This window comes from Xiphophorus hellerii, chromosome 20, assembly GCF_003331165.1.
Source record: "Xiphophorus hellerii strain 12219 chromosome 20, Xiphophorus_hellerii-4.1, whole genome shotgun sequence".
NCBI classification, from domain to species: Eukaryota; Metazoa; Chordata; class Actinopteri; order Cyprinodontiformes; family Poeciliidae; genus Xiphophorus; species Xiphophorus hellerii.
In genome coordinates, this window is record NC_045691.1 from 23,860,885 (window position 1) to 23,885,731 (window position 24,847).

General features: G+C 40.8%; 2 protein-coding genes across 4 annotated transcripts; both read right to left on the reverse strand.

Annotated features, from left to right (window-relative positions):
* Nucleotides 1-24: 24 nt before the first annotated feature.
* minar1 (membrane integral NOTCH2 associated receptor 1) lies at nt 25-5,673 on the reverse strand. Its single transcript, XM_032549086.1, has 4 exons — nt 4,901-5,673; nt 2,207-4,214; nt 1,037-1,255; nt 25-909 (listed from the first exon to the last, which is right to left on the reverse strand). Exons 2-4 carry the CDS (start codon nt 4,202-4,204, stop codon nt 715-717), a joined length of 2,412 nt encoding a protein of 803 aa, XP_032404977.1. The 5' UTR covers nt 4,205-4,214; nt 4,901-5,673; the 3' UTR covers nt 25-714.
* A 104-nt stretch (nt 5,674-5,777) lies between these two features.
* On the reverse strand, nt 5,778-24,089 carry evc (EvC ciliary complex subunit 1). 3 transcript variants are annotated; one of them, XM_032549084.1, is made up of 20 exons: nt 23,648-24,089; nt 23,453-23,566; nt 22,227-22,313; nt 14,056-14,279; nt 13,894-13,978; nt 13,703-13,801; nt 13,486-13,614; nt 13,224-13,385; nt 12,414-12,630; nt 11,676-11,824; nt 11,460-11,558; nt 10,040-10,252; nt 9,800-9,909; nt 9,461-9,662; nt 8,596-8,820; nt 8,355-8,490; nt 8,071-8,173; nt 7,686-7,812; nt 7,489-7,585; nt 5,778-6,080 (listed from the first exon to the last, which is right to left on the reverse strand). In XM_032549084.1, exons 1-20 carry the CDS (start codon nt 23,825-23,827, stop codon nt 5,929-5,931), a joined length of 2,910 nt encoding a protein of 969 aa, XP_032404975.1. In that variant the 5' UTR covers nt 23,828-24,089; the 3' UTR covers nt 5,778-5,928. The 3 variants fall into 3 exon arrangements, with proteins under 3 accessions (XP_032404975.1, XP_032404974.1, XP_032404976.1); XM_032549083.1 differs by having other exon boundaries at nt 5,778-6,083; nt 23,648-24,088; XM_032549085.1 differs by lacking the exons at nt 22,227-22,313; nt 23,453-23,566; nt 23,648-24,089 and adding an exon at nt 14,663-14,680 and having other exon boundaries at nt 5,778-6,083.
* Between the last annotated feature and the right edge of the window lie 758 nt (nt 24,090-24,847).

The following is a 24,847-nucleotide window of genomic DNA, read 5'->3' on the forward strand; positions in this document are numbered from 1 at the left end:
TGAAAGAAATGGGAGAGAACTCTATAAAAATAATATTTTTATTGATTCCAGCCTGTTTGAGCAGTGTGTAATGTAGCTTAAAGGAAGTTCAAGTACATTCCAACTAAAAAAAACAACAACCCTCGTACACGCTATCCAATACTACAAATCACCCAGACTCTCACCTATTGGTAAAACTCTTATCTGACATAAGTGTGAAATTAGCCCTGGATTGTTCTTAAAAGAACAGTAGGCAGTGCTCAGTGCTGAAATACAATGCAAATGTACCAAAAGAATGGATAGAAAACAATAAAATAGATAGAAACCATTGTCAATTGGCTCAGTGTTGTTAGCTTCAATATGTTCAACCAGAACTGTTCTCATATATAATGAGTTCTGTTTGCAACCATCTGCTATGTTGATATCATACATCTTCAAATAAATCCCAGCAATGGGTAAAAAATGGTTACCCATTGGTGGTGAACAAATGGTTGAACATATTGAAATAATTTTCAGGTTGTTTTATTTCTGATGTAATAAGCCATGGTGTATCATGCTAAGAAATAGAAGAACTATTACAAATCACCAGTCTAGTTTTAGAGTCCAGGGTCTCTCGTTTATTAATCTTCATTAGGATGCCGTGCAAGTTTCCGAGTACATGACATGGCTACTGAAAGTTAAGAAGGAATAAAAGAAAATAGAATAGGCAAGAGATTATGTTCTCTGTGAGGGTGTTCATGTACCCATGGTGCAAATGAGAATGACAATGATGAGGATAATAGCCACAACAGTGGCAATGAGGGCAACCAGCTTGCATATCTTGAGTCGGCGGAGGTTAGCTTCTTTACGCCTGAGCAGACCATCGTAGCCTGGAGTGTAGATGTCATCCATCCAGAACTCCATGTTGTTAGGGTTCAGAGACTCCTGACCCTGAAAAATAAAATTTTATTTGTTTTTTCTTTATTGACAGACTAAGTTACTGATGTGATATAGGTACTATATAACAAAGAGAATATCAATAAATGCTTGTAACACTTATAGAGTCAATATTTCCTACCTGTAGGTCCAAAGGGGAGATTCGTGCCTCTCTATCATCTACTGTCCATATGGCTCTCCCTCTTCCCTCAGCCAGTCTGGGGTCAATGACCTTCCCAGACCTAAGCCCCCCTGTTAGGCTGCTATCTTTGTGACGGAACAGGGACGAGTTAAACACTTGTTCCACCATGCTGGTAGGCTTTTGGGAAAGCAGGTTAGTAGTGCTGTCTGACTGATCTCCCTGGAATAAAAACAGACCAAACATAGATTTTATATAAATCATAAGTAAATGCAACTAATTTTTTCAATTTAATCTTTCCAACATCCACATAATGAACCTCTATAAGGTACAGAAAGAATGGACACGGATGGATACAATATAGAAATTTGCAGACAATGCAAAAACAATTCAATTACTTTTGAGAAACTTAAAAGATACATAGATTGCATCATGATGGATTGTAGAAACTCATTAAAATATATAGTGTATTTTGCAGGCCATAAGTTACTCCAGCGTAAAAGACACACCAGTCAACAAATGCATCACGAAGGGGAACAAAGCATAAATAAGTTGAACTGGACTATAAGTCGCATTTATTTAGAAATTGTCATATGTGATGGGGACCTTGTCCATGTTGATGATATCACCCAGTGACTCTTTGTAGTTATCTGCTTTACAACAAACTTGCGGAAACTGTCAGCCTTGGCTTGGAAGTCTGCTGGCAATTTCTGACGCACTAATGTCTGTGTTATAAATGAGGGTAGTCCGAGTGGAGATGCATGCAGTGAGTTTATCGGCGTAATTTAGAGAGGTGATTGTGTGACAAAGCAGCAACACCAAGAAGGCCTGCTTGCAAAGTCATTTTTATTAATCTCCTTGGCAACTACCAGGATGTGGAGACGTAACTCCTGCCTCCCTTGGCAGCACATTCTTTAAACACCCAAATGTGGACACATTTCTTGAGCTTTGGCCATCTAGCCAGCCTGCAATTAACTTTCCGGCAGATGGAAATGTTAAATCCTGAGCTTATGTCAGTCAGTATGAATTTATGTTATGTCAAAACATCTGTCATGGAGATAAAAACAAAACCTATATAAGTTGCAGGATCAGCAAAATTATGAAAAAAAGCATTGCTTACAATCTGTAAAATATGTTATATAAGTTGACTGAGATAAGCAGAAGTTCATTTACCTGTCCAATTTTTCCTTGCGATGCTTTACCATTTTTATTTTTTGAAAACGACACCGACCAGTCTCTTGCAGAGTTAGGGATGTTCAGTTGTTTGCTATCAGAGGGACTTTTTTCATCAAGCTGGGTTTTGGAGGCACGTAGAGATGATGCGTCCTTCTTCCCTTCTTTCTGCCCTTTGGAATCTGTTTGACCTTTGCTGCTTTCCGTTTGATCCCCAGTGGTGTTCCATCGGCTCCAGTCCAGGCTACTTGTGCTGGTCCCTGGAAACAGATGTCCGGTTGCAGACAGTGGCTGAGGCTCTGATGAGTCAGAGGGAGTTATAGGGTGGCTCATAAAAGAGGACACACCACTGAGAGGTTCAAGCCATCTACCACCTGTGCTTTGACCACCACCAAGGACAGGCTGCTGGATCTTTTCATCCAATCGCTGTAAAGCAGAGAGTACCTGAGAAATCTCAGCCTTCACATCATTCAGTGACTCCAGTTGTCTTTCTATTTGACTCATACGAAGCAACAGCTTGCAGACGCTGGCCTTTAGCCCATCATCACTGCTCTCCAGGGAATGAAAAAGTCTTTGGAGTTGACCCAAGCGACCACGTCGAGCCTCAGGGGTGTCCTGGTTAGCAGTGCCATCGTTGGGGTGCAGCACTCCTGTGGATCCACACATGCTTATGTCATCTAAGAAGCGAAAGATTGCACTGATGTCATCTTCACCAAACTCAGGGTCATCTAATGAAGTCATGAAAGAGAGGCGATCAGCGTGAACCAGGCTCCGGAGTCTCCGGGTATCCGGTGGGTCAGTTTGTGTTCCCTGAGCCTTTAATTTATCACCTCCACTTGGCAATCCACTGTCTACACCCTCACCTCCCGAAGACCCACTTATTACAGGGGTAGATCGCCTTGGAAGTTGTGCTGTCTGTGATTCCATCCCCAAATCGATGCTGCCAATGCCTATCCGGTCCTCCAGGCTGTGACTCTTATTACTCCAGATAGCTCTCTGTGTCTTGGGTGGTCGAAGGTGTCGTGGAGATGGCTCTGGCATTGAGCCTGGTCCAAAATAGGTTGAATCCTGCAGATCATCAAAGCTCTCATGTTTAGCTTTAGCACGCTGTTCAGGTGACATATGAACTGCTGTAGGCGATGGATAAGGATTTGGGATCATTTCAAAGCTGTGATTGTCAAAGCCTGCATGCCCTGATTTAGGACTAGGAGACTCACTGCTGACTGTCACCTGTGGTATCAGAGGAGGCTGGTTGTGAAAGTCTTTCCTAAAGGCGCTTCTCTTCTGGTCAACTGATGATCCCGGTTCAGCTTCAAACACCTCCATTGCTGCAGATTCTCCACTTGACTCACTGTCCGTTTCCAGAGGCAGGTAGATATTCTTCATTACCTCATTAAGATTTGGACTGCTGGAGTATGAGTATGTAGTGTGAGGCAAGTCAAAAGATACAGCCCTCGTCCGGGTAGGAGGGGAGGACACAAATGAAATGGGATCCGGGGGAAGACTTCCGCGCTTGCGAGCAGAGTAATTTGATTTTGGAAAAAGCAAGTGCTGGTCGATGGGCCTCCCACTGGAGTCAATGTGAGTGCTTGCTCGTTCTCGACCAGGAATGTTCAAGGGGTGTAAACCAGGCAGATTGGGACCAGGCGACTGGTCGACAGGGATTACTGTCTGGGCTCTCATTGGATGGTTGCTTTCAGAGACCCCACCTGTCATCTGAATGAGATTGAAAATAGTCACAATGTCTGCAGCGACCCCTATGGGTGAAAGTCCCTGGCCTCTGGTGGAAACCCGATCTCGGAACAGAGTGGCGGGGAAACAGGGGTCCCTGCTGGCGGCAGCAAACAGCAAAGCCCTGAGCTCGACGAGGTGCTCGAGGTCGAAGCGGGTGCTGACCATGCGACAAAGGTCCTGGAATGTCAGCCACTGCCGCATGTTGGCCAGCTCCTCCAGGATGCCCAGGAGGACCACAGGATATTTCTGCTGCAAGTCAGCCATTGCAGCTCACCTGTTAGGGAGAGCAAATAGTAAGCAAAAAAATTAATATGTTGTAGCTTAATCTTGAAAGACTTGCCCTTTAAACTGTGCTTAGTGTAACTAATCATAACAAGTCCTTTTGTTGTAAATGACAGCCAAAAAGAAGCAGCCACCAACAATCAAAATGACACAAACGTCTCTATAGCGTAATTAGCAATATTACAATAGCAGATTTAAGTAAAACATAATAATCAATAGAATATTTAATTTCCGTACTCTGCAATTTTCTTCCAGCTATAATGCATCAACTGAACTGATACTGCAACCTTCTAAGCATAACTGCGGGAAAAATGCCTTTCCACTCCTCAGATGGAGTGAAGGAGCGACCTTATTTTGTGGTCCTAAAATAACTGGTCATCTGATTTAATGACGCCGTCACACTGCGCACATCTTTACCTCTCTGGACATCTTTATTCCACTTATTTCTATTAACAGCTTCAGGCCATAAGTGCCACTTTGCAACTGTACAATATAATGATGATTATTTGATACTGTATTTAAAGACAGCATAAGTTTAATTAGGACAAGCCATTACATCCAGCATTTAATGAAGGTACATCAACACATTTTTTGTTCTAGGATATCACTGAAAATCCAATAGAAGTTGTAAACATACAGCAACTCTAGCTCCATTTACTTGTGTCTATTTTTACTCACCTGAATCTACTGGCATAAATTTAAAGCCACTCTTGGATCCATCAACAAAATCCACATTAGTGTGTTTGCATATTCCAAGAAGCTCTGGCTGGGTCGGCTCATCATCCCCTCACGGTCCCTTCTCAGGCTTTCTCCGATTGTGAAAGCGAGAAGCCCAGAGCCCAGGCAGGAGAGGAGAAAATTAGAAATCAGGTCATCTTCCCACAAGTCCCTGCAGGCCCCAGAGGGACCTCAGAATACATCCAAATGGTTTCCCCTCATCACAGATCAGCAGCAACCACACTTGCAAAGTCGATCATACGAACACATCTAACTGAACACGCAGAAATAATCGTGGCAGGTCAACACGGACGTGTGAGTGGATCTGGTTTATATTTTCTCAGGGTACCATAACAAAAGCTGGTGATGGGTGCAAGCTTAGCAATACAATTGAAGGGGCAGATGAAAAATTGATGGTTGTTAATTGACACACATAAAACATCTGCGCTGACAGGAAACACAAAGGTCTGGGCTAAAATTTCCCACTAGATTCCTGCACACAGAGATGTCTGCCAGACTCACAGACTTTTCACTATTACTCTGCATTATCATCCATAAGGGCTTGTACTTAAAACTCCATTAGAGCAAGAAAAAGGGCGAGGCTTTCATCGTTGAGTAGCAGCACTCTGCTACAATCAGGAAGGACATCTCTAATTCATCTAACAACTCGCTGAGAACGAGGGCAGGGCATCCATCATCTCCATGCACTCAAAAATCAATGCAGTGAATGAGCCACGGTAGGGGTGTCAGTATGGCCAGTAATGCATTAGTGTCAAGTCCGCTGTATTGCAGTTTTAATCGCAAGATGAGAAGAAGAAACAGAGCTTGACAAGATCAGTCCACTTCATTATTTTTGACTTTTATTGTTTCCTGGTAGATAAAAAATACATCCAAACAAAGGATAAACTTACATTAACCTAATTCACATAAACTAGTTCAGTCCAGTTAGCATAAAAATATGAATACTATAAAAGTACTCCAATTGTCTTTTATAGAGAGAGATGAGATTCTTTCTCTTCTTTCTTCTTTGGCTTTGATTTCACCACAGGAGTTGCAAACAGTGGAGTCAAAGAAGGATTCAAGGCTGGATCTAATGCTGGGTTCAGGGCCAGAAGGTCAAGTATCTTGGCACTCTGTTCACCTGCTGAAAAACATGTGATGAAAGACAGGAGATACTGGTAGGTTCACCAGTTTGACATTTAGTTTGGCTATGTTGACATTTCCTGCCATACTACTCCCACATTTTTAAGTCCTATTCATAGGATTACAGATAAAGTGATGGGATGACTGGATGTTTCTCCAGTTGTATGAAGCACTGCCATCTGTTGATGCAAACTGGAAACTAAACAAGCTCCATCATCGCTTTAAAGCGGTTGTAAAACTACAGATGGTAAGCTGCGAACAGCTCGCTTGTTAAGCAGCAGAATGCAGGCTGGCTAGCATACACACTTTCAGCACAGGTTGCAAGTAATTTAAGGGTCTACTTGCAGAATAGAAGAATAGAAGGTTTGGTGATAACCCCACAACAATAATTCAGAAATGCCAGAATAGTTCTACAGTGGATTGTTTTAAAAGACAAAAAAATAAAAAAAATCAGCCTGAAAAAGAATGATAAAAGGAAAAGATAGCCCAAAGAATATTCGAAAAGCTTTCAAAAACTTTATGTTCAAGCTGCCCGTTTAACGTGGGTTAAATTCTGACATCTTTAAAGGTATACTGCAAGATTGAATTCGTCCAAGAGTCCAATGATCCAAGATTAAAGGATTCTCTCTGCAAAGTTTCAGGCAAGAGCTCCATATTATACTGAATTTCAATCATCTTCGCAATATCCATGTGTGCGTTATTACAATTGCAAGACTGCTCAGATGCTATACTTGTCAGGACATTATAGGTGAAGTGTCAGGCATGCAAACCCAGCAAGACATCAATATATTTGACCAACTGGATGAAGTCTAACTGCTAAAACCTAATGTTTACATTTAGTGGTTGAGATGCTACAGCTAATGGAAGGAAGTAGAGAAGTTGTGTGATGGTAAAGGAAGAGAATTATCCAAAAACTATGGATAATTGATTTTATCATTGCACCTTACTGTATATCAGTAGTATCACAATGAAATACTTAATTGATATTGTGTGTGCCCTAGTTTAGACAATAGAAATAAAAATATCAGAGAAAGTTTAAGTACATGTGACTTGTGATACAAATAGCAATGAAAGGATATTTACATTGTCACCGACCAAGTAATCACTCGATTTAAGTCCTATTGAGATACACTCTACTGCTATAGACAAAAACTTAATATGGACACAAAAGGTAGAAAAGCATATTTATGTATTGTACTTAGTTTCAATACTAAAAACATGATTTTACATCGTTCATTTCTGAACCTTTACATTGGACATGAATATAGCAACCAAAAATCTTTAGACCAACATCCAGAAATAATCAGGATTGCATAAATGTGTTTCTGTGTGTGGCAGAAAGAACATGAATTCTCTCAGTGTCAGAATGACCTTAAACTTTCCTACCCCTGGGTAAGATTGCTTACCAGAGTTGTCCTCCTCGCTGCTGGACTTCTGGTCTGCACTGTGGACAGAAACGCGGGCTATAGCTGCCAGCTCAGTAATGAAGCTTTCTTCTGCCTCCTAATGGATGCAGACACGCAGCGCTCTCAGTCAGCATCGTTGCAAGATAAACAAATTCACTCACCTGCCAACAAATGGAAAATTACAGTGGCACACCAACCATTAACTGGGCTTTAATCCGGTCCATGCTTTGGTCCAGCTCTACTTTTTTCTTCCTCAGCTCCTCGTAAATCCTCTCCTGATCCAGATGACTTTGCTGAAGGAGCGTTTTTTTATTCAGTTCCACCCTACCATGCATGAAAACAAGCACAAAGAGTTAATTATTCTTATTTACTTAACATAGTCCATCTAAAATTGTAACTACTGTTAGCGTTTTTCTGCACTGCCTCTCAAAATACTTTCTTTTCTATTTTATCCAATTACAACGGCAAACTTTAATATACTTTAGTGTGATTCTATGCTACAATTTTGCTCTATCACATAACACTCTTAAAATCCACTATGATGGTCTTGATTAACAGAATAATTCCTCTGATGAACTCTACCTTTGTTGAAACTCTGCAGAAGCGGGTCTCTTGCCCCAGTTCACAAGTTCTCTCAGCAAAGCTCTGCTCAGCTGGCTCCTGCCATCTTTCCTCTTATTCATCTCTGAAAAAGTTTGCAAAAACAAAAGGAAATAGTCAAGCGTCTTTTTTACTTTTTGGTTTAGCAATAGCGTTTTATACATATGGCAGCCTGCGTAAAAAAGGCAGAAAATCAGTCAATATACAACAGACATCAGAACATTTAGATCAAGAAGCTAAATATTGTGCTGGTAAGATAATCCTACCGTGGTTTATGTTTGACTGATCCAGCTGCAGATTACTAGAAATGTCTCGTAGGTCAGAGTAATAGATGTGAACCAACGCCCTGAGAGAATCTTTGGTCAAGTAGACACTCTCTGCTGCAGCCTCAGTCAGGTGATGCTAAGGTGAAGGGACAAAATGGAAATAAAAACCTGTTATGTTCTACATTTTGGTTCAAACCAATTACTCCTACTCTCAAATTAAGATATTCAAACAAGCCCCTACTTTCAGGCCCAGGTCATGTTTAGAGGAACTATGTGACTGTGTGGGCACAGCCTCCATCTTGTGATGGATGGCGTGGCTGAGGGCGTTGCCTAGAGCCAGCTGTGCATGGCTCTGAAGAAGCTCCGTGGCAGCTTCCAGCTCAGACAGGAACTCCTGCTGGAGGTTGTTCTCCAGTAGCTTGCTTTCTGGACCCAGGTGCCTCTCCGCGAGGCTGGCCCGGCTGTTCTGTATGGAGACAATCGGGGGGATTAAGACGGTGTGTCATCCCAGAGGAAACTTGTGCAATCAATCAATCAATCAAATTTTATTTGTATAGCACATTTCAGAAGCAAGGCATTTCAAAGTGCTTTACATCATTACAAACAGAAACACAATGCAATATAGAATCAACAATCAAAACACAGCATTAAGTCAAGTTCCATCAATAAATTTGTAATTGATTACATTTCAAATAGAATCCTAAACAGGTGGGTTTTTAGTCGAGATTTAAAAGAAGTCAGTGTTTCAGCTGTTTTACAGTTTTCTGGAAGTTTGTTCCAAATTTGTGGTGCATAGAAGCTGAAAGCTGCTTCTCCTCGTTTGGTTCTGGTTCTGGGGATGCAGAGCAGACCAGAACCGGAAGACCTGAGAGGTCTGGAAGGTTGATACAACAACAGCAGATCTTTAATGTATTGTGGTGCTAAGCCGTTCAGTGATTTGTAAACTAACAACAGTATTTTAAAGTCTATTCTTTGAGCTACAGGTTTCAGATAGAGATGCATCAACAACCGACTGCAGGCTAGAAACTAAAAATCCTATTTCTTTTTTTCTGATCAGTGAACACATCATTTATAAGTGCAAACAGATCGTGCATCACTTTTCCTACCTTGAGAGCTGAATCAACACAGGGTTGGGTTTTACTGGGCTCTTCCACTAGCAGAGCTCTGAAGTCAGTCTGACAGAGCACCTTTAGTTTGGAGAGCCTCATCTCTTTCAGCATCTGCAGACTGAAGTGCCGGACAGTAAAGGACCGCTCCATCAGCAGCGAGAGGTGCTTGTGTTTCTTCTCTATCAGTTTCCCTATGTCACTAAGAGAAAAATCATGCAGCATTAATAAGGGAACATATCTACACCGAAAAAAATCTACCGTTAATTTAAATGTGCGTTTATGTAGGTCTTCAGTGTGGTTGCAATGCTGACACTTCCTCCCACCCCCAAGTTTCACCTGCTAAGAGTGTAGCTCTGTCTGGCTACCATAGCTTGAATGATTTCCATCTGCTGCTCACCCAGATGTTTGAGACAAGTCTGACCCAGAGCCATCCCTTCAATCCACACCTACAAAAAGACAGACTGAGTTTCAAACTCTGTAAAGGAGCGAATTAAAATGAAAACAAGATAAATACATAATTTTCTTCATAGGAATCAGGCAGTCAAAGAGACATTTGATTCACAGCCTGGTGTCTACCGGCTGATCCCTCTCCAGCTCGGTCCTGATGTCGTCCAGTTGCTGCCTGGCGGTGCTCTCTGCCTGCTGCAGCTGATCAGCAAGCTTCTGCTCCACTTCCAGCCATAGACTCTCACAGTGCTCAGCAGTGAGGTTCAGCTGAGTGGGAACAGAGGCCAGAAAGATGTCCCTGGCTATCTCACTCAGCCTGTTCGACCAAAGGGCCCGAAGTTTCTGGAGGTGCAGGATTTCTCATCAGCTTAGCACATATACATGTACAAATACACACAGTAGGTAGGTAGACTGAGTGACACAGCTGCACATTTATAACGTGTTAAAAAAAGAAATCTTCAACAATGACTTGCAATAATATGCACTGATCAACAGTGAGAACTTTTTTTATGTTGTTTCATAAATCTACTAATCACAAATCTGAGCTATAGTTTATATAAAGAGCTTTTCCCCTTTTTTATATAATTATTAGCATGCAGGACCAGTTTTAGGTTAGTGTGAAGTATGATAGGAATAGAATAGAAACGCACCAATCAATTTTGTTATAGCTAATTTCTAAATCTCTGACTTGCCGATACCGACTTTTTGCGTATTTTGAATAGTCTTAGAAAAACAAAATTATTAACGCCATCTAGAAAATAGCAGACTTTAAATCGTCTCTCATCAACTCAAACTTCTGCACCAAAGAGTTATTGTTGGCTCACCTGGTAGCATAAGGAACTGATAGAATTTGCATGTCGCTGGAATGCACCTGCATATGTTAATGCTGTTTTTATATAGTCCATATGTATAATAATTGTCCTTTCTTCAAACAGTGTTCAGGCCCAAAGGTAAAGCTGCTTTCATATCGCTGAGTTACATTGTGGCCAATTTATAAACTATGAACTATTAGTAGAAAGTTATCTAGGAAAAGGAGGTTAACCCCTTATGTCCTAAATTTAAAATCTCCGCCTGAATACTTTTTTGCTTATTATAATTGTACGCAGTTCTTTAAATGTCCTGTAAGTAAATATATTTGCCCATATATCCATAACAGGAGCTTTCAATATCTAGCAAGTCATTTTAGCAATTTACGTTGCCCCTCAGATTAATTTCACTCCCTGCTACGATGGGAGTAAATTTACTGTAATAACCCCATTATTGGCTGGAGAGCGCAACGTCTCCCCTTTCAGAAACCGTTGGAATTTTTCAGATAGCGCAAAGTGTGGCAGAATTACGGTACTGCAAATTTGGCTGCACCGTCGCCGTTACGTTTAGGATTTATAGGGTTAAAGTAAAAGGTACTTGAAGAGCCTTGGTATTTCTATAAGTGTTTATACGGGTTTTTAACTTGAACAGATGTCAGCCTCTGACAACCAACAACACCTACAGCTCATGGGTCAGCTCTTCATAACCAGCAAACAATTAACTCACAATTGAATTGCTTTACCTTCCAAAGGCTGCAGAGGGTCTCTGCAATTTTGTTATCCTGGTGCAACTCCAAATCGGAAATCTCCTTCCTGTGTCTCATCAGTACCTCCTGGTAGATCTGAGGTCAGAGTTAGCTCAGAATCAGCTACAAGTTTCAATACATACAGCTTTAAAAAAGAAAAAAAAAAAGGCCAACAGATAATTATAACCCAGGAAACATGCAAAGTATTCTAACAGAGGTTTGCTCCTGCAGGTCACAGCGAGTCAGTCCCATCTCCAGAGCTTTACTCCTCTCATTCATCTGACTCTTCTGAAGCTTCTTCTTCTTGGACTCCTTTTTGCGGCACTTTTCAGTCACCAGCTCCCTTGTCTTCTTTGTACATTCTGTAAAATAAAAAAAGCAAACCCGGAAACAAAGCCCTTTTCATGATTATGCCTAAAACTATTTGCATAAATATAACATAAACAGGCTTCAATACAGGTAGAACATAGGAGTTTTAATTGAGCAATCAGTAACAGCTTCGCCACTCTACAGACTACTGAGATTATCCACATCAGTAATAAAATGACTAACAAAATCACTAAATGTGAGTAAAGAAATAAATAAGTGATAAACTGCTGGTTGGTTATGTGCTTCAAATCCAGATTACTGTTATCACTTCATTGAATACCCATAGTGCCTGCAGGACAGTTTCACAAGAGGCTGCATAAGAATCTGGGAGACATTATTATGAATGACATTGTGTGCTCTCCTAAAATAACCTGGCCTTATTGGAGGAGCGAAAGAGGAATCCCAGAAAATGCTCTATTTTAAAAGAGTAGGTCCTTAAAGTTAGAAAAGTAGGCTGAATGTTGAGCACTGCAAGATGCAGCCACAGAGGAGCTGAAAGACACACACGTTATTACACTGATGCGGTTATCCTTTTATATTTGGAGCTATTCCTTCATGATATGTTCAGGTTCTGCATCTTACCCTCAGTGCTCCGATGAAGTCCTTCGGTCAGAGCGGCCTGAATCTCAGAGAGAATCGTTTCCGCTGGGTTAAGCTTCGAGCTTTCACCGTTCGTCAGCTGCTCCAGTCTTGTGGCGATCAAACCCATTCTCAGAGTCACTTCCCACCTCAGCAAGGCAGGCTGGGACTGAACGAGCCCTGACAACTCCTCCCACCACAGCAACCTCTCCAATGTTCTCTAAAAATTTTTTTACAAGGATTTGTACAAGTGTTTTACGAATGTAAAAGAAATTCCAGTGCAACCAACTGTCTTCAGAAGTTAGATAATGTCAGAGAGCGACGATCTATCCACTGCTAGCCTGCCAAAATATGGCAATTCACCAAAGCTGGTTGGCTGGACAAGGAGATCAGCCAAAACAGCAATGCTAACTCTGGAGGAGCTGCAGAGATTCACGGCTCAGGTTGAAGAAAGGATTAAATGTTAGAGATATATCCCCAAAAAACCTTTAGATGTAATAGCAACAGGTGGCCATATGAAGTATGAACTAAGTTGGTTGAATACAAATGCATGCCACACTTTTCAGATTTGGATTTGCATGAAGCTTTGAGAACTGATAATTTTTTTCTTCCTCTTCGCAGCTATGCACCAACTAGTGTTGGAGTCTCTCTCTGAAACATTCTTTTTTCTTTCTTTCTTGGAATTCATGAAGTGTGAAATTCACTCAAAATTTTAAGAAATCAGACTAAATAATTCCTCAAAGGACTAGTAATCTGATCCAAAAAAGTATGAGACAAGGAAATGACACACCGACCAAAAATATACTGCGTTACCTTCAGATCAGCTTCCTGTAACATCGTCAGATGCTCCTCTACTGACAAGAGAGTCTGAACGATGGACAGGATGTCATCATGTGCTTCCTCAGGAGAGAAGCCACTTCTCCTCCTCAGCAGAAGCTGACACAAATCCTCCAGTTGTGAGCTGAAACTTTTAGACTATGAAGACACAATAATGTGAGTCACACTCCTTCTTTAAGCTATCTAGCAGATTTGCGACACTTTTTTGGGGAGGGGGGGGAATCAGGGCTCCAGTTACCGTTTGAAGGTTGCGTTCAAGGAGATCTTTCTGAGCTCTCTCAATCTCCTCCAGGGAACAGGAAGCATCCTGGATTGTCTCTTTGGTGGTTTGGCCCGTCATCAGCGGTTTTCTCAACTCATTCAGTTTCTTAAAATGAGAAATTAATTTCAATGCAACCAAATGAAGGCATGCGCATTCTTACAAAGTGCCACAGATTTTAAACATCTGTTTGTACCTTTTCTTGCATCATAAGTGTGTCCTTGGCGAAGTCTGCGTCGTTTTTGTCTTTTGGAAACCGAGAGCTGAATATAACTTTAAGCATCTGCAGAAAAATCTGAAGTGCGCAGTAAAACAACATGGTAATTAGCATCATTTGTGCACGTTTGTGATGCATATTGACAAATTAATCTACCATCACAAGCTCACCAGATACTTTTCTTCCTGAAGCTGGAAGCTGTGCTGTTGTACTTCCTGCAAAGCCAAACAGTACAGGCTGATCCTGCCTTCAAAGCTGTAAAGACAACACAGTTACCAGGATGCCGGGTTGTCTTGGTAACACGTAACCTCCAGAAGGTGTGTGGCTCCCACCCGGTGTGTGTCAGTGTGTGGGGGTAGTGGAAGACTCTGGTGAAACTCTGGTTCTGCAGGCTCTTAGGGAGCTTCATGTTGGAGATGAACTGACTGCTGTCATTGTTGTCCTGCTCCTGGCTGAGAGACTCTCCATCGGAGGATGAGGACGACTCCTCATTAGGCATCGGCGGCAACTTTGATTGCTCATGAAGGGATGGGTTTGACGCGCCGTCTGCTAAAGGCTGACGAGTACATGGAGAAAAAAGATTAAAAATGATAATTTTGTAACTGTATTGCCATTAAAATGCATGCTACGACTTGGAAAACAATTCATAACGCCACCATGGGACTTTGTGTGACAGACCAAAAGAAAGTAAACCATAATTGTTAAGTGAAAGGAAAAGTTAGCACAGATTTGGAAATTTTCTTTCACAAATAAACATCCTGTTTCTATTCAAGACCCCTTAAATCAGGGGTCTCAAACTCGCGGCCCGCGGGCCAACTGCGGCCCTCGGGACGATAGTTTGTGGCCCCCACCTTAATATGAAAGTTTAATGTTAGTGCGGCCACGAGTTTGATATAATTGGCACTTTTCAGTGTTGTGTGCAGAGCTGAACGAACTTACCAATCAAGGTGGAGTATATTGCTCTCGGGGGCGGGACATCGGCCAGGCCTATTTGCATTTTCTTTTTTAAAGGTTTTATTGGCTCTAGTGGCCTTTATTTGATAATTAATTGACAGGAAAGTGGGTAATGAGAGAAGGGGGAAGACATGCGGCAAAGGTCGCCAGGCCGGGAATCAAACCTGCGACGAGGACTAAGGCCTCCTTGTGTGGGTTGTGCTTAACCCCTGCGCCACCACAGCACATCCCTATTTGCATTCTCTATTTGTCATTATTTGCATGCGGTACATGCGCAATTTCCGCGGCTGCTCCCGCTTCACGTGCTTCAGCATCCAGTCTAGACCCGGAAGTTGCTGATCAGTGTAACGTAATTAAGGTTAGGCGCTGTAACGCTTGGGTTGTGTTTAAGGGAGGAAAGGAGGCGGCAGATTCGTCAGGACGGTCAAAAACTCACAACCACACTGGTACTGGGAATTCCACAGTGTTGTCCTGTAATAAATACGCTCTTCACCAACCTTACAAAGCCCGGTTGAACGGCTGCTATATTATCAGACATGAAAATTGAGCAGCGTAGAAAACAACCCGTAACATTACTAAAAAGTTAGGGAGCTAACATGTCCGTCTAGCACGTTTCTCCCACGCTCTCTACAGAGAAGCCGTGGCGCATACTTCTGACATCATTAGCAATACTAGAGTATCTTAAAGAGACACTACACAATTACGGCTGTTACAGCGCCTGACTACGGCCAAATATGGTAATAGGCAATCAGAAAGGTTCGGCTGAGGAGACCGTGTGTGTGAATGCGGCCCAGCCTCACCCAGACTCTACCTCCAGTGGCCCCCGGGTAAATTGAGTTTGAGACCCCTGCCTTAAATAATACTTTGCAGATACTATTATAAATCATCATCATGGGGAGCTGCGGGAACATCATGGAGTGAAGACGTGCTTCTCGAGGCTCCGCAAAAGCAGGGACAAAACATTTATTTTAAAGCACACCCCTCTTTATAAATCAGCCTCGCATATGTATATAATGGTGCGCTTCTAATCCCTGGTTCATTTGACACCTTTTTTGGTCGATAAGTCGTTTGTTTTAATAACTTTTTGTAACAGGCCGCGGTCGTCGCCTCGAACCTAGCCAGCGTGCACTAGCTACATAGCGCCCGACCCGGGCCCGAAACGGACTGGTTTGTCACTTTTGGGTTGATCCCTTGTCCCCTGCACGGTGGTACTAGGACTGATATTACTGCGGGCACGGGTGAGCATAAAAGAGTGGTTTCCGTCCTTGGATGGTCCATTGTGCTAAAGCTAATTATTGGTTGCGCTCGCTCGTGTCGCTGAACTGTGACGTCATCGTTTACGCCAACTTTCTTCGGCACTGTTTGGGACCATTTTCGGTTTTAAAGTACTGCGACTCTTGTAAAATGGACAAGAGGGAAACTAAGGGACCTCGTCAGAGACGTGCTGCCGCTGAGACGGGCTCTGGATCGGGCGCGCTCCGGATGGATGAGACGCCGCTGGGGAGCGACGAGCGTGGATCAGATACACCGCTCAGTGAGGCAACATTCATCAAAGCACTGCAAGGTCTGAAGCAAGACATTTGTGATACTTTTGACAAGAGGATCGACTCTCTTACTCTCACATTAAGGTCAGAAATTAAATCCGTGAAGGCTGAGCTTAATGCTAATATAAACTCCATCCAGTCTCTTGTTGAAACTCAGGGAGCCACAATCAAAGAGCTTGAGGTCTCTGCTACCTCTTGCAGTGATGATTTGTCCTCCCTGCAGACCTCTGTATCCGTTTTAGCAGGGGAAGTTAAACAACTACAGGCTAAATGTGAGGATCTGGAGGGGAGGTCAAGGCGTAATAATATTCGTCTCATCGGGCTGGCTGAAGGACTGGAACTGCCCAGTTCTAGAGAATTCATCTCACAGCTTCTGCGTGACCTTTTGGGATTGGAGGATGTGCCGCTTCTGGACCGAGCTCACAGATCTAGCAGGGAAAAACCTAAAGAAGGAGCTCCACCTCGACCAATTATCATCAGAGTGCATTATTTTCATGTGAAGGAACTGATTCTGCGCCGGGCAGGAGCTGCTGCACCTCTTCTCTATCAGGGCAGGAAAATTTTTATCTTTCCAGACTTTACGTCATCAGTGGCCAAAAAACGCTCACAATTTGGGAATGCCAAACGTCTCCTACACTCGTGCCCTGGCGTTAAGTTTGGTCTGTTCTACCCTGCTGAGTTAAGAATCACACTGCCAAATGGAGTTGTGCGCAAGTTTTCCGACCCCGAAGCTGCCACAGACTTTATTAAGAAACTGGGAGGTGGTGCTCCTTCTGACTAATAACTTTGACTTGGTTTGAGGCTGATGTTCGTTATTTCTGATTTATATTTGTGAAATGGTAACCTAACTGAAGGTTGGTTTTTTTTTTGTTTTTTTTTTGTGATTTCACAAAATGTAGGGGGTGCTTTTAGTACCAGATTTTGTTAATTTTTTATTTTTTTTTTTCTTACATATTTGATTCTAATCATTTACTTATCTTATTTATGATGTTTTATTTATTTTTGTTTAATTTTTAAAATTTATTTTATTTTATAAATATTACTATATTATTATATTATTTATATTTTATTAAATCTCCTTTTTTTTTTTTTTTTTTTTTTTTTCTTTCAAATACCTTTTTAGTTTTTCTATCCTTACTACTGATTTATTTCCTATATATACTTTATTTGTTTATTTATATTTCTGTGTGTGTATGGGTATGTAGATGCATATCTATTTATACACTTAATTAGATAATATAATTTGATCCACTTTTTTTTTTTGTTCCTGCTTTGCACTGGTGGGAGCTTGAGTTCTACTGGGTCCGTGGATGCTTGGGGAGAGGTATCTAGTAGTTAGCAAAAGGGGGTATGCGCGCATCTTGTTTGGGAAGATGCTTCAGCAATCAGGGGTAAGTTCTAACGTTCTTGTTTTGTCGTACTGTATTTCACATGTTATTTGGTCTTTAAGTGCTATCAATGGGTCATTCTTTACACAGATTGATGGATGTCACAAGCTAATTGTGATAATTTACTAAAGGGTCAGGTTTTCAAGTTTTGTAGCTGGAATTGTAAGGGTTTAAATCAACCCATTAAAAGGAGTAAAGTGCTCCATCATTTACAGCATTTGGGTGCTCAAATTGTGTTTTTACAAGAAACCCACTTGAAAATTTCAGATCATTCTAGACTCCGGAAGGGCTGGGTTGGCCAAATGTATCATTCAACTTTTCAAGGTAAATCTCGAGGTGCTGCTATTTTAATTCACAAATCAGTACCATTTGTGTCCTCTAACATTATTACTGATCCTAATGGTAGATACATTATTGTTTGTGGGAGCATCTTTAATACAAAATTAGTTTTGGCTAATGTGTACGCACCGAATTGGGACGATTATAATTTTTTTAGTTCCTTTTTTACCAAAATTCCAGATTTATCTTCACATTTTCTTATCTTGGCTGGCGATTTGAACTGTTGGCTGGGCCCTTTGGATCGGTCATCAAATAATGTTAACAGACAATCACATTCTTCCAAAGTTGTTAATAATTTTCTTAAAGAATTCTCAGTTATTGATGCCTGGCGCTTTCTTAACCCTACTCGTAAAGAATATACATTTTTCTCCCCAGTTCACCATACATACACTCGTATTGATTACATTCTTTTGGACAGCCGACTGATACCGCATATCCGATCTTGTTCTCACAATGCCATTGTAATTTCAGATCATGCTCCTGTGACATTGGACCTGGTGATGGGAGGTGGCTCTCCTTCTGTTGTTCCTTGGCGCTTGAACACACGTCTGTTGTCTGATGATAAGTTTGTTGCCTTTGTTACTTCAAAAATAGACTTCTTCATTGCCACAAATGATACTCCAGGTACATCACCCTCTCTCTTGTGGGAGACTTTTAAGGCTTTTATACGAGGACAGATTATATCCTACAGTAGTTTCGAAACTAAACAGAGAAAGGCAAAGTTGTCAGAACTTACAACTCGAATTCTGCAGTTGGATGAACTATACGCAGCTTCCCCCTCACCCGAGGCATACAATGTTAGGTTGTCTTTACAGGCAGAGTTTGACCGATTGGCATCAGTACAAGTGGAGGAGATGCTTTTGAAGTCGCAGCATGCCCAATATGAATATGGTGACAAGGCCAGTAAACTACTTTCTCACCAACTTCGTAACGCGTCAGCAACACATTTCATCCCACGGATCCAAACTCACAATGGCATTTCTTCGGATCCACAAATAATTAATAACCAGTTCCAAGAATTTTATTCGTCATTATACGTGTCTGAATGTCCATTTGATATTTTGTCTCTGGACTCTTTCTGTGATAACCTTGTTTTTCCTGTATTAGACCGAACTTATAGTCTTAAAATGGAAGAGCCCTTGGCTGTAGAAGAAGTTCTGCGTGCTCTTAATAATATGCAAAGTTCAAAATGCCCAGGACAGGATGGATTTCCTGTCGAATTTTATAAAAAGTTCAGTCTTAAATTGGCTCCCCTCCTACTGAACATGTTTAGGCACTCATTTGAAACTGGAACTCTCCCAGCATCCTTGTTACAGGCTTCTATTTCTTTGATCCTGAAGAAGGATAAAGATCCTTTATCTTGTGGCTCCTATCGCCCAATTTCTCTTTTAAATGTAGACTATAAAATTCTCGCCAAACTTTTAGCCCTCCGTTTAGAAACTGTCTTGCCATCTTTGATCAGTCCTAACCAGACTGGATTTATTAAGGGGAGATATGCCTTCTCCAATGTTAGACGGTTATTTAATGTGCTCTATAACCCCACAGATTCTTGTGAAGCTGAATTTGTGATTAGTCTGGATGCGGAGAAGGCGTTTGACAGGGTGGAGTGGGGTTACCTTTTTTATGTACTTCAACGTTTTGGATTTGGTAATAAGTTTGTTTCATGGATAAAGCTCTTATACACTTCCCCACTTGCCTCTGTCAAAACAAATTCCATTTACTCTAAATACTTTCCTCTTTTCAGAGGCACTAGACAGGGGTGCCCCATGTCCCCATTACTTTTTGCAATAGCTATAGAGCCATTGGCCATCTCACTTAGATCCAATACACATTTAAGTGGGGTCACAAGATCAGGCATTGAACAACGACTTTCCTTGTACGCCGACGACTTGCTTCTCTATATTTCTAAACCAGCCTCTTCAGTCCCTATTGTACTTTCAACTCTTGATCAATTTAGCCGCGTCTCTGGCTATAAACTAAACCTTGGTAAAAGTGAAATTTTTCCATTAAATTCGGTGGCTCGAAAATATTCACTTGCTTCTCTCCCATTTAGGGTTGCCCTTGATGGTTTTACATATTTAGGTGTTAAGGTCAAATGTAAACTTTGCGACCTTTTTAAATTTAACTTTGAGCCGTTGGTGGACAAGGTCAAACAAGACCTAGATAGATGGTCTTTGCTTCATTTATCCGTTGCTGGGAGAATTAATACGATTAAAATGAACGTGCTTCCCAAGTTTTCTTTTCTCTTTCAGTGTGTCCCTGTTTTTATCCCCGTTTCTTTTTTTAGTAAACTGGACCAAATCATCACTGGATTTATTTGGGATCATAAACCCTCTAGAATTCGTAAATCATATCTTAGGAGACCAAAAAGTGTGGGTGGAATGGCATGGCCGGACTTTATGTTTTATTATTGGGCATCCAATATTAGAATTCTTAATTATTGGTTAAAGGCAAATGATTTGGACAGTGCCCCGGCTTGGTTGGATTTGGAAGCCTCATCCTGTATTCGATCGTCTTTGTCTGCTTTAGTTTATGCTCCCAAATTGCTATCAGGAGCTGAAATTCCGAACAACAAAATGGTGAGAGTGACTCTGAAAATTTGGTTTCAGTTCCGCCGCTATTTTAAATTAAACTTTTTTTCTTTACAATCTCCTATCTTCAAGAATCCTTTATTCCGGCCCTCTATGATCGATAATGCTTTCTCCGTTTGGTTCTCTCATGGTATCAAAAGCTTTAGTGACCTCTATGAGGAGGGTACATTTGTCTCCTTTGATCAGCTTTCTGCAAAATTCGACCTCCCAAAGAGCCACTTTTTTCGTTACCTACAGGTCCGAAGTTATGTTAAGGAAAAAACTTCTCTCTTTCCCTCTAAACCTCCTGTTAATGATTTGGATAATCTTCTGTCACCTTCCCCACCGAAAAAGGGTCCTATTTCATGTTTGTATGAGAGATTGTGCTGTCTTCGTGAGTCCCCAATTCTCTCAATCAAAGCGGCATGGGAAGAGGACTTGGGTTTTCTGTTTCCAGATGACTTGTGGGATAGAATTCTTTACCGTGTTCATGGTTCGTCACTGTGTGCCAGACACGGACTAATTCAGTGTAAGGTCCTGCATCGCACTCACTGGACTAAGGCCAGGCTTTCTAAAATATACCCAAACGTTAGTCCGGAATGCGATCGTTGCCATCAAACACCTGCCTCACTGATCCATATGTTTTGGTCATGCCCATCACTAAAGCAATATTGGACAAACATTTTTGCAGCCTTGTCTGAAGTAGCTCATATGTCCATCCAGCCTGATCCACTAACTGCATTGTTTGGTGTACTTTCTGAGACGGTTTCTTTGTCAAGACTTGAGGCTGATCTGGTTTCATTTCTCACTTTGTTGGCGAGGCGTAGAATATTGCTGTGCTGGAAATCAGCTTTACCTCCCTCATTTGAAATCTGGATTAAAGATGCTTTACACTTTAGTAAACTTGATAAGATTAAATTTACCCTACGAGGTTCCACAACTAAATTTTTAAAGATTTGGCAGCCGTTTTTTGATTTTGTTCAGACATTGCCGTCCCGTATGGTGCCCAACTAAATTTTGCTTTTGCCTGACCTTTTTATTTACATTATCATATTATTTATCAAATTATTTATTTTGTCATTAATACCCATTGATGTACCTTTTTCTTAAATCCTTCCCCCTCCCCCCTTTTTTTTTTTTTTTTTTTCTTTTTTCTTTCTTTCACTATTAAGACCTATATTTATATCATTGTACTTTGCACACAAGACTAATGTCTTTTTTATTTCTTCTTCTAACATATCTACTTTTTGTTTTTTCTTGTTTTCTTTTCTTATTCCTCTGGATTTTATTTGGGAAGGCTTATCCATGTGTTCTGTACGACTTATGTTCGGTTCTGTTATAGAAAAAAAGTTTACATATCTTGTTCATATATTTTTGTACATTTTGTATTTTGATGTTAAAACCTAATAAAAAAAAAAATAAAAAAAAATAAATAAATCATCATCATGAAGAATAACTTACTGCTTGGCTTTCACATACTTTACTACCTACAAAATAACATGGAGTTAAATAATTTTGCCACTTAAATGTCTTTCAGTAAACAGTATTTTGAGTTCTTTTTGTTTCAATATTAATGTTTTCTACAAGCAAAACTATGCTATTGGTTAAAACACATGTTGCTTAGGTCGGGCCAAACGAGTATTTTGGTAAAAAATAAAAAAAAATTGGGGTTTTCAGTCATGCGTGAGAAGACAGAAGAAGGACTTACCCTGTATTTCTGGTTGATTGGGTAAACCACCTTGGCTCTGGAAGCAAATGCAGCCACATCACTATTCATAGGAGGACGCTTCTTTTCCTGCACATTGTACATGAACAATGGGAAAGTGACACTTCTAAAGATGTAGATACTGATGCAAGGTATGAACTAAAGATAAACAATACGATATTAGATCATCATGGATTAGAACATATCAACAACCTGGTGTTATTGTAGTGATTTCTTCAGAGGTTCACAAACTTTTCAGCTTCTGACCCCCAAATTAACAATGGAAGACACTTGATACTCTGTCTATCAGCTGATTATAAATGCATTATTGGTAATAATAGAGGTGACAACACAAGCAGCAACAAATATTAACACACTGATGCTTTTCGTTCTAAATACTGTATTTTTCTCTTATAAGACTTCCAGTAAAGTGTATTTTCTATTCTCTTATTTTCAACACTTTCTGTTCTGAAATGCTTAAAATAATTACGAGAGGATTATTGATGTCCTTTATATGTATATAAATTGATATCACCCAGCCTTGGGTTAAACTACTTTTAAATTTGCAGTAGGTATGATATTAGATCAAACTGAACATGACTTACTAATTAAGAGTGCTAAGAAAACATTTGCAGGGCTCCCTGAATGGATGGATGAATGGATAGGGGTGGTTAGGTTGTGCTGGAAAATTACTGTAAGTTAACACCTGCTGATCATGTTAACTTAAATGCTTGTGAACTCTCACCAAAAGAACTTGTTTGGGCTACACACACAAGGTTGGAAGTTGTTTTGCTGCAGCTGCAAGGGAACCAGACTGTATCTCCCATGTTTTGGATTCCTTACCTTGGTATAAAACCTATGTGTTGTCTCTGCGTGCCAGAGCTTTCACCCAGAACTGCTTAATTATTGATTGTCCTACAAGCTCTCTGTATTGTGCACGATATATGAATAAACCTGATTGAGTCATTTCACCTGACAGTGCTTGGAAAACAGTTTTATTTCCACGACATACAGTCGTGTACAGTCTGTACTGTAGGTCAATGGACAATTCAGTGGAGGACAAAGTGTGAATATTTTTATTTATATTATAATATTCATATTTATGATATGAATATTTTCCACTCTGATATGCGCGTCCAGATCTGGAAAACACAACATTTTAATTCCTGATTTTTCCAGAATAGAAACCCTTGTAAGTCACTTTGAGTGACAGGAAGCCAGATAAGCACCTTGTCATTGGCGGAGCCACTGGCGGCCTCCTTCTCTCTGTTGCTGACACAGTCACTCTGATTATTGTCAATATTTCCAACATCAGGTTCCAGCAGCCTCCTTGCGTTGTAAACCTGCAGGAAGACGGGTAAACGCAGCCTTTTATGTTTAAAGGAAATCATTAAGCGGGATAATGCTATTCGATTTGTACTCACTTGTCTGGTCAACAACAGAGGCTTCATGCAGAAGACATAGAGGAGAGCTGCAGCCAGGATACCGGACAGTCCGCCACACACTGCAGCCGCTGTCAGCAGTCCTGGATACACATGCAGCGACTCGGCGACACTAACCAGAACATCGGTGCTGCATTCCGGAGACACTTCCGCCGTTGTCATTTCAGACAGATTTAATCTACATAGACAAATCACGGACCTTGTCTGGGGTTCATACTGTAACACCTCAAAAGATCCGCAACTTCATCGCAGAAGCTGAAATCCTCGGACTCAAATCTTTCGTAGAGACGTTCATGTTGTTTAAATTCTTTAACTCACTTCAAAACTTTTCGTTTCTACTTTACAAAACAAAGTTCAAGCTGTAGTCGATGGACGGACCAGACTCACAAAGAGGGACGTTCGTGCGTCAATGCACAAAACCCAGCAAATTAGGTCTGAAATCTTAAGTGTGTTTTTTCAAAATAAAGGCACAAACAAATAGTGTGGATATGGCTTTCTGCTGCGATGGACTGGCGACCTTTCCAGGGTCACTGGGGATAACAGTGCAAGATGATCGATGGATGGATGGATGGATGGATGGATGGATGGATGGATGGATGGATGGATGGATGGATATGGCTTTCTGCTCAGGGCAGCATTGCCTGGTGGGGCACACGATGCAAAAAAAAAAAGTCAATCATGACATATTATATATTAATATCTTCCAACATTTGTTTTCAATTTTTCACAGAATAAAGTAAGTCATTAATGATTTAATATTTTATGAATTCTGGCACTTTGTGATAGGTTTCCTATCTTCTATTTGTGTGTTCTATTCATTGAGAGAAATTATCCACCTTTTGTATGTACAGTACAAGCCCTATAGGCTATTAGCTGTACACTTCAAAAGTAGATGACTCTGAAATTGGAATCTGGTTAGGGCTTTTAATCCCAGAATAATTAAAAGGCTATTTACGTCTCTTTAATTAGTCTGAGCTGCACTGGAGCATCTCAGATAATCATAAATACTAAGACTCAACTGAAAGTTTTGACACAGAGTCTTTGAACCCCATTTAAGATTTAAAAACGTTTTATTTTACATGTAAAAAGACACAAATAAGCATGTTCAAAGAATTATTATATTTTTTTTTTGGACATTAGAAAAGGAAGTCCCTAGGGGCCATTTATGCAAGAGCCTGATAC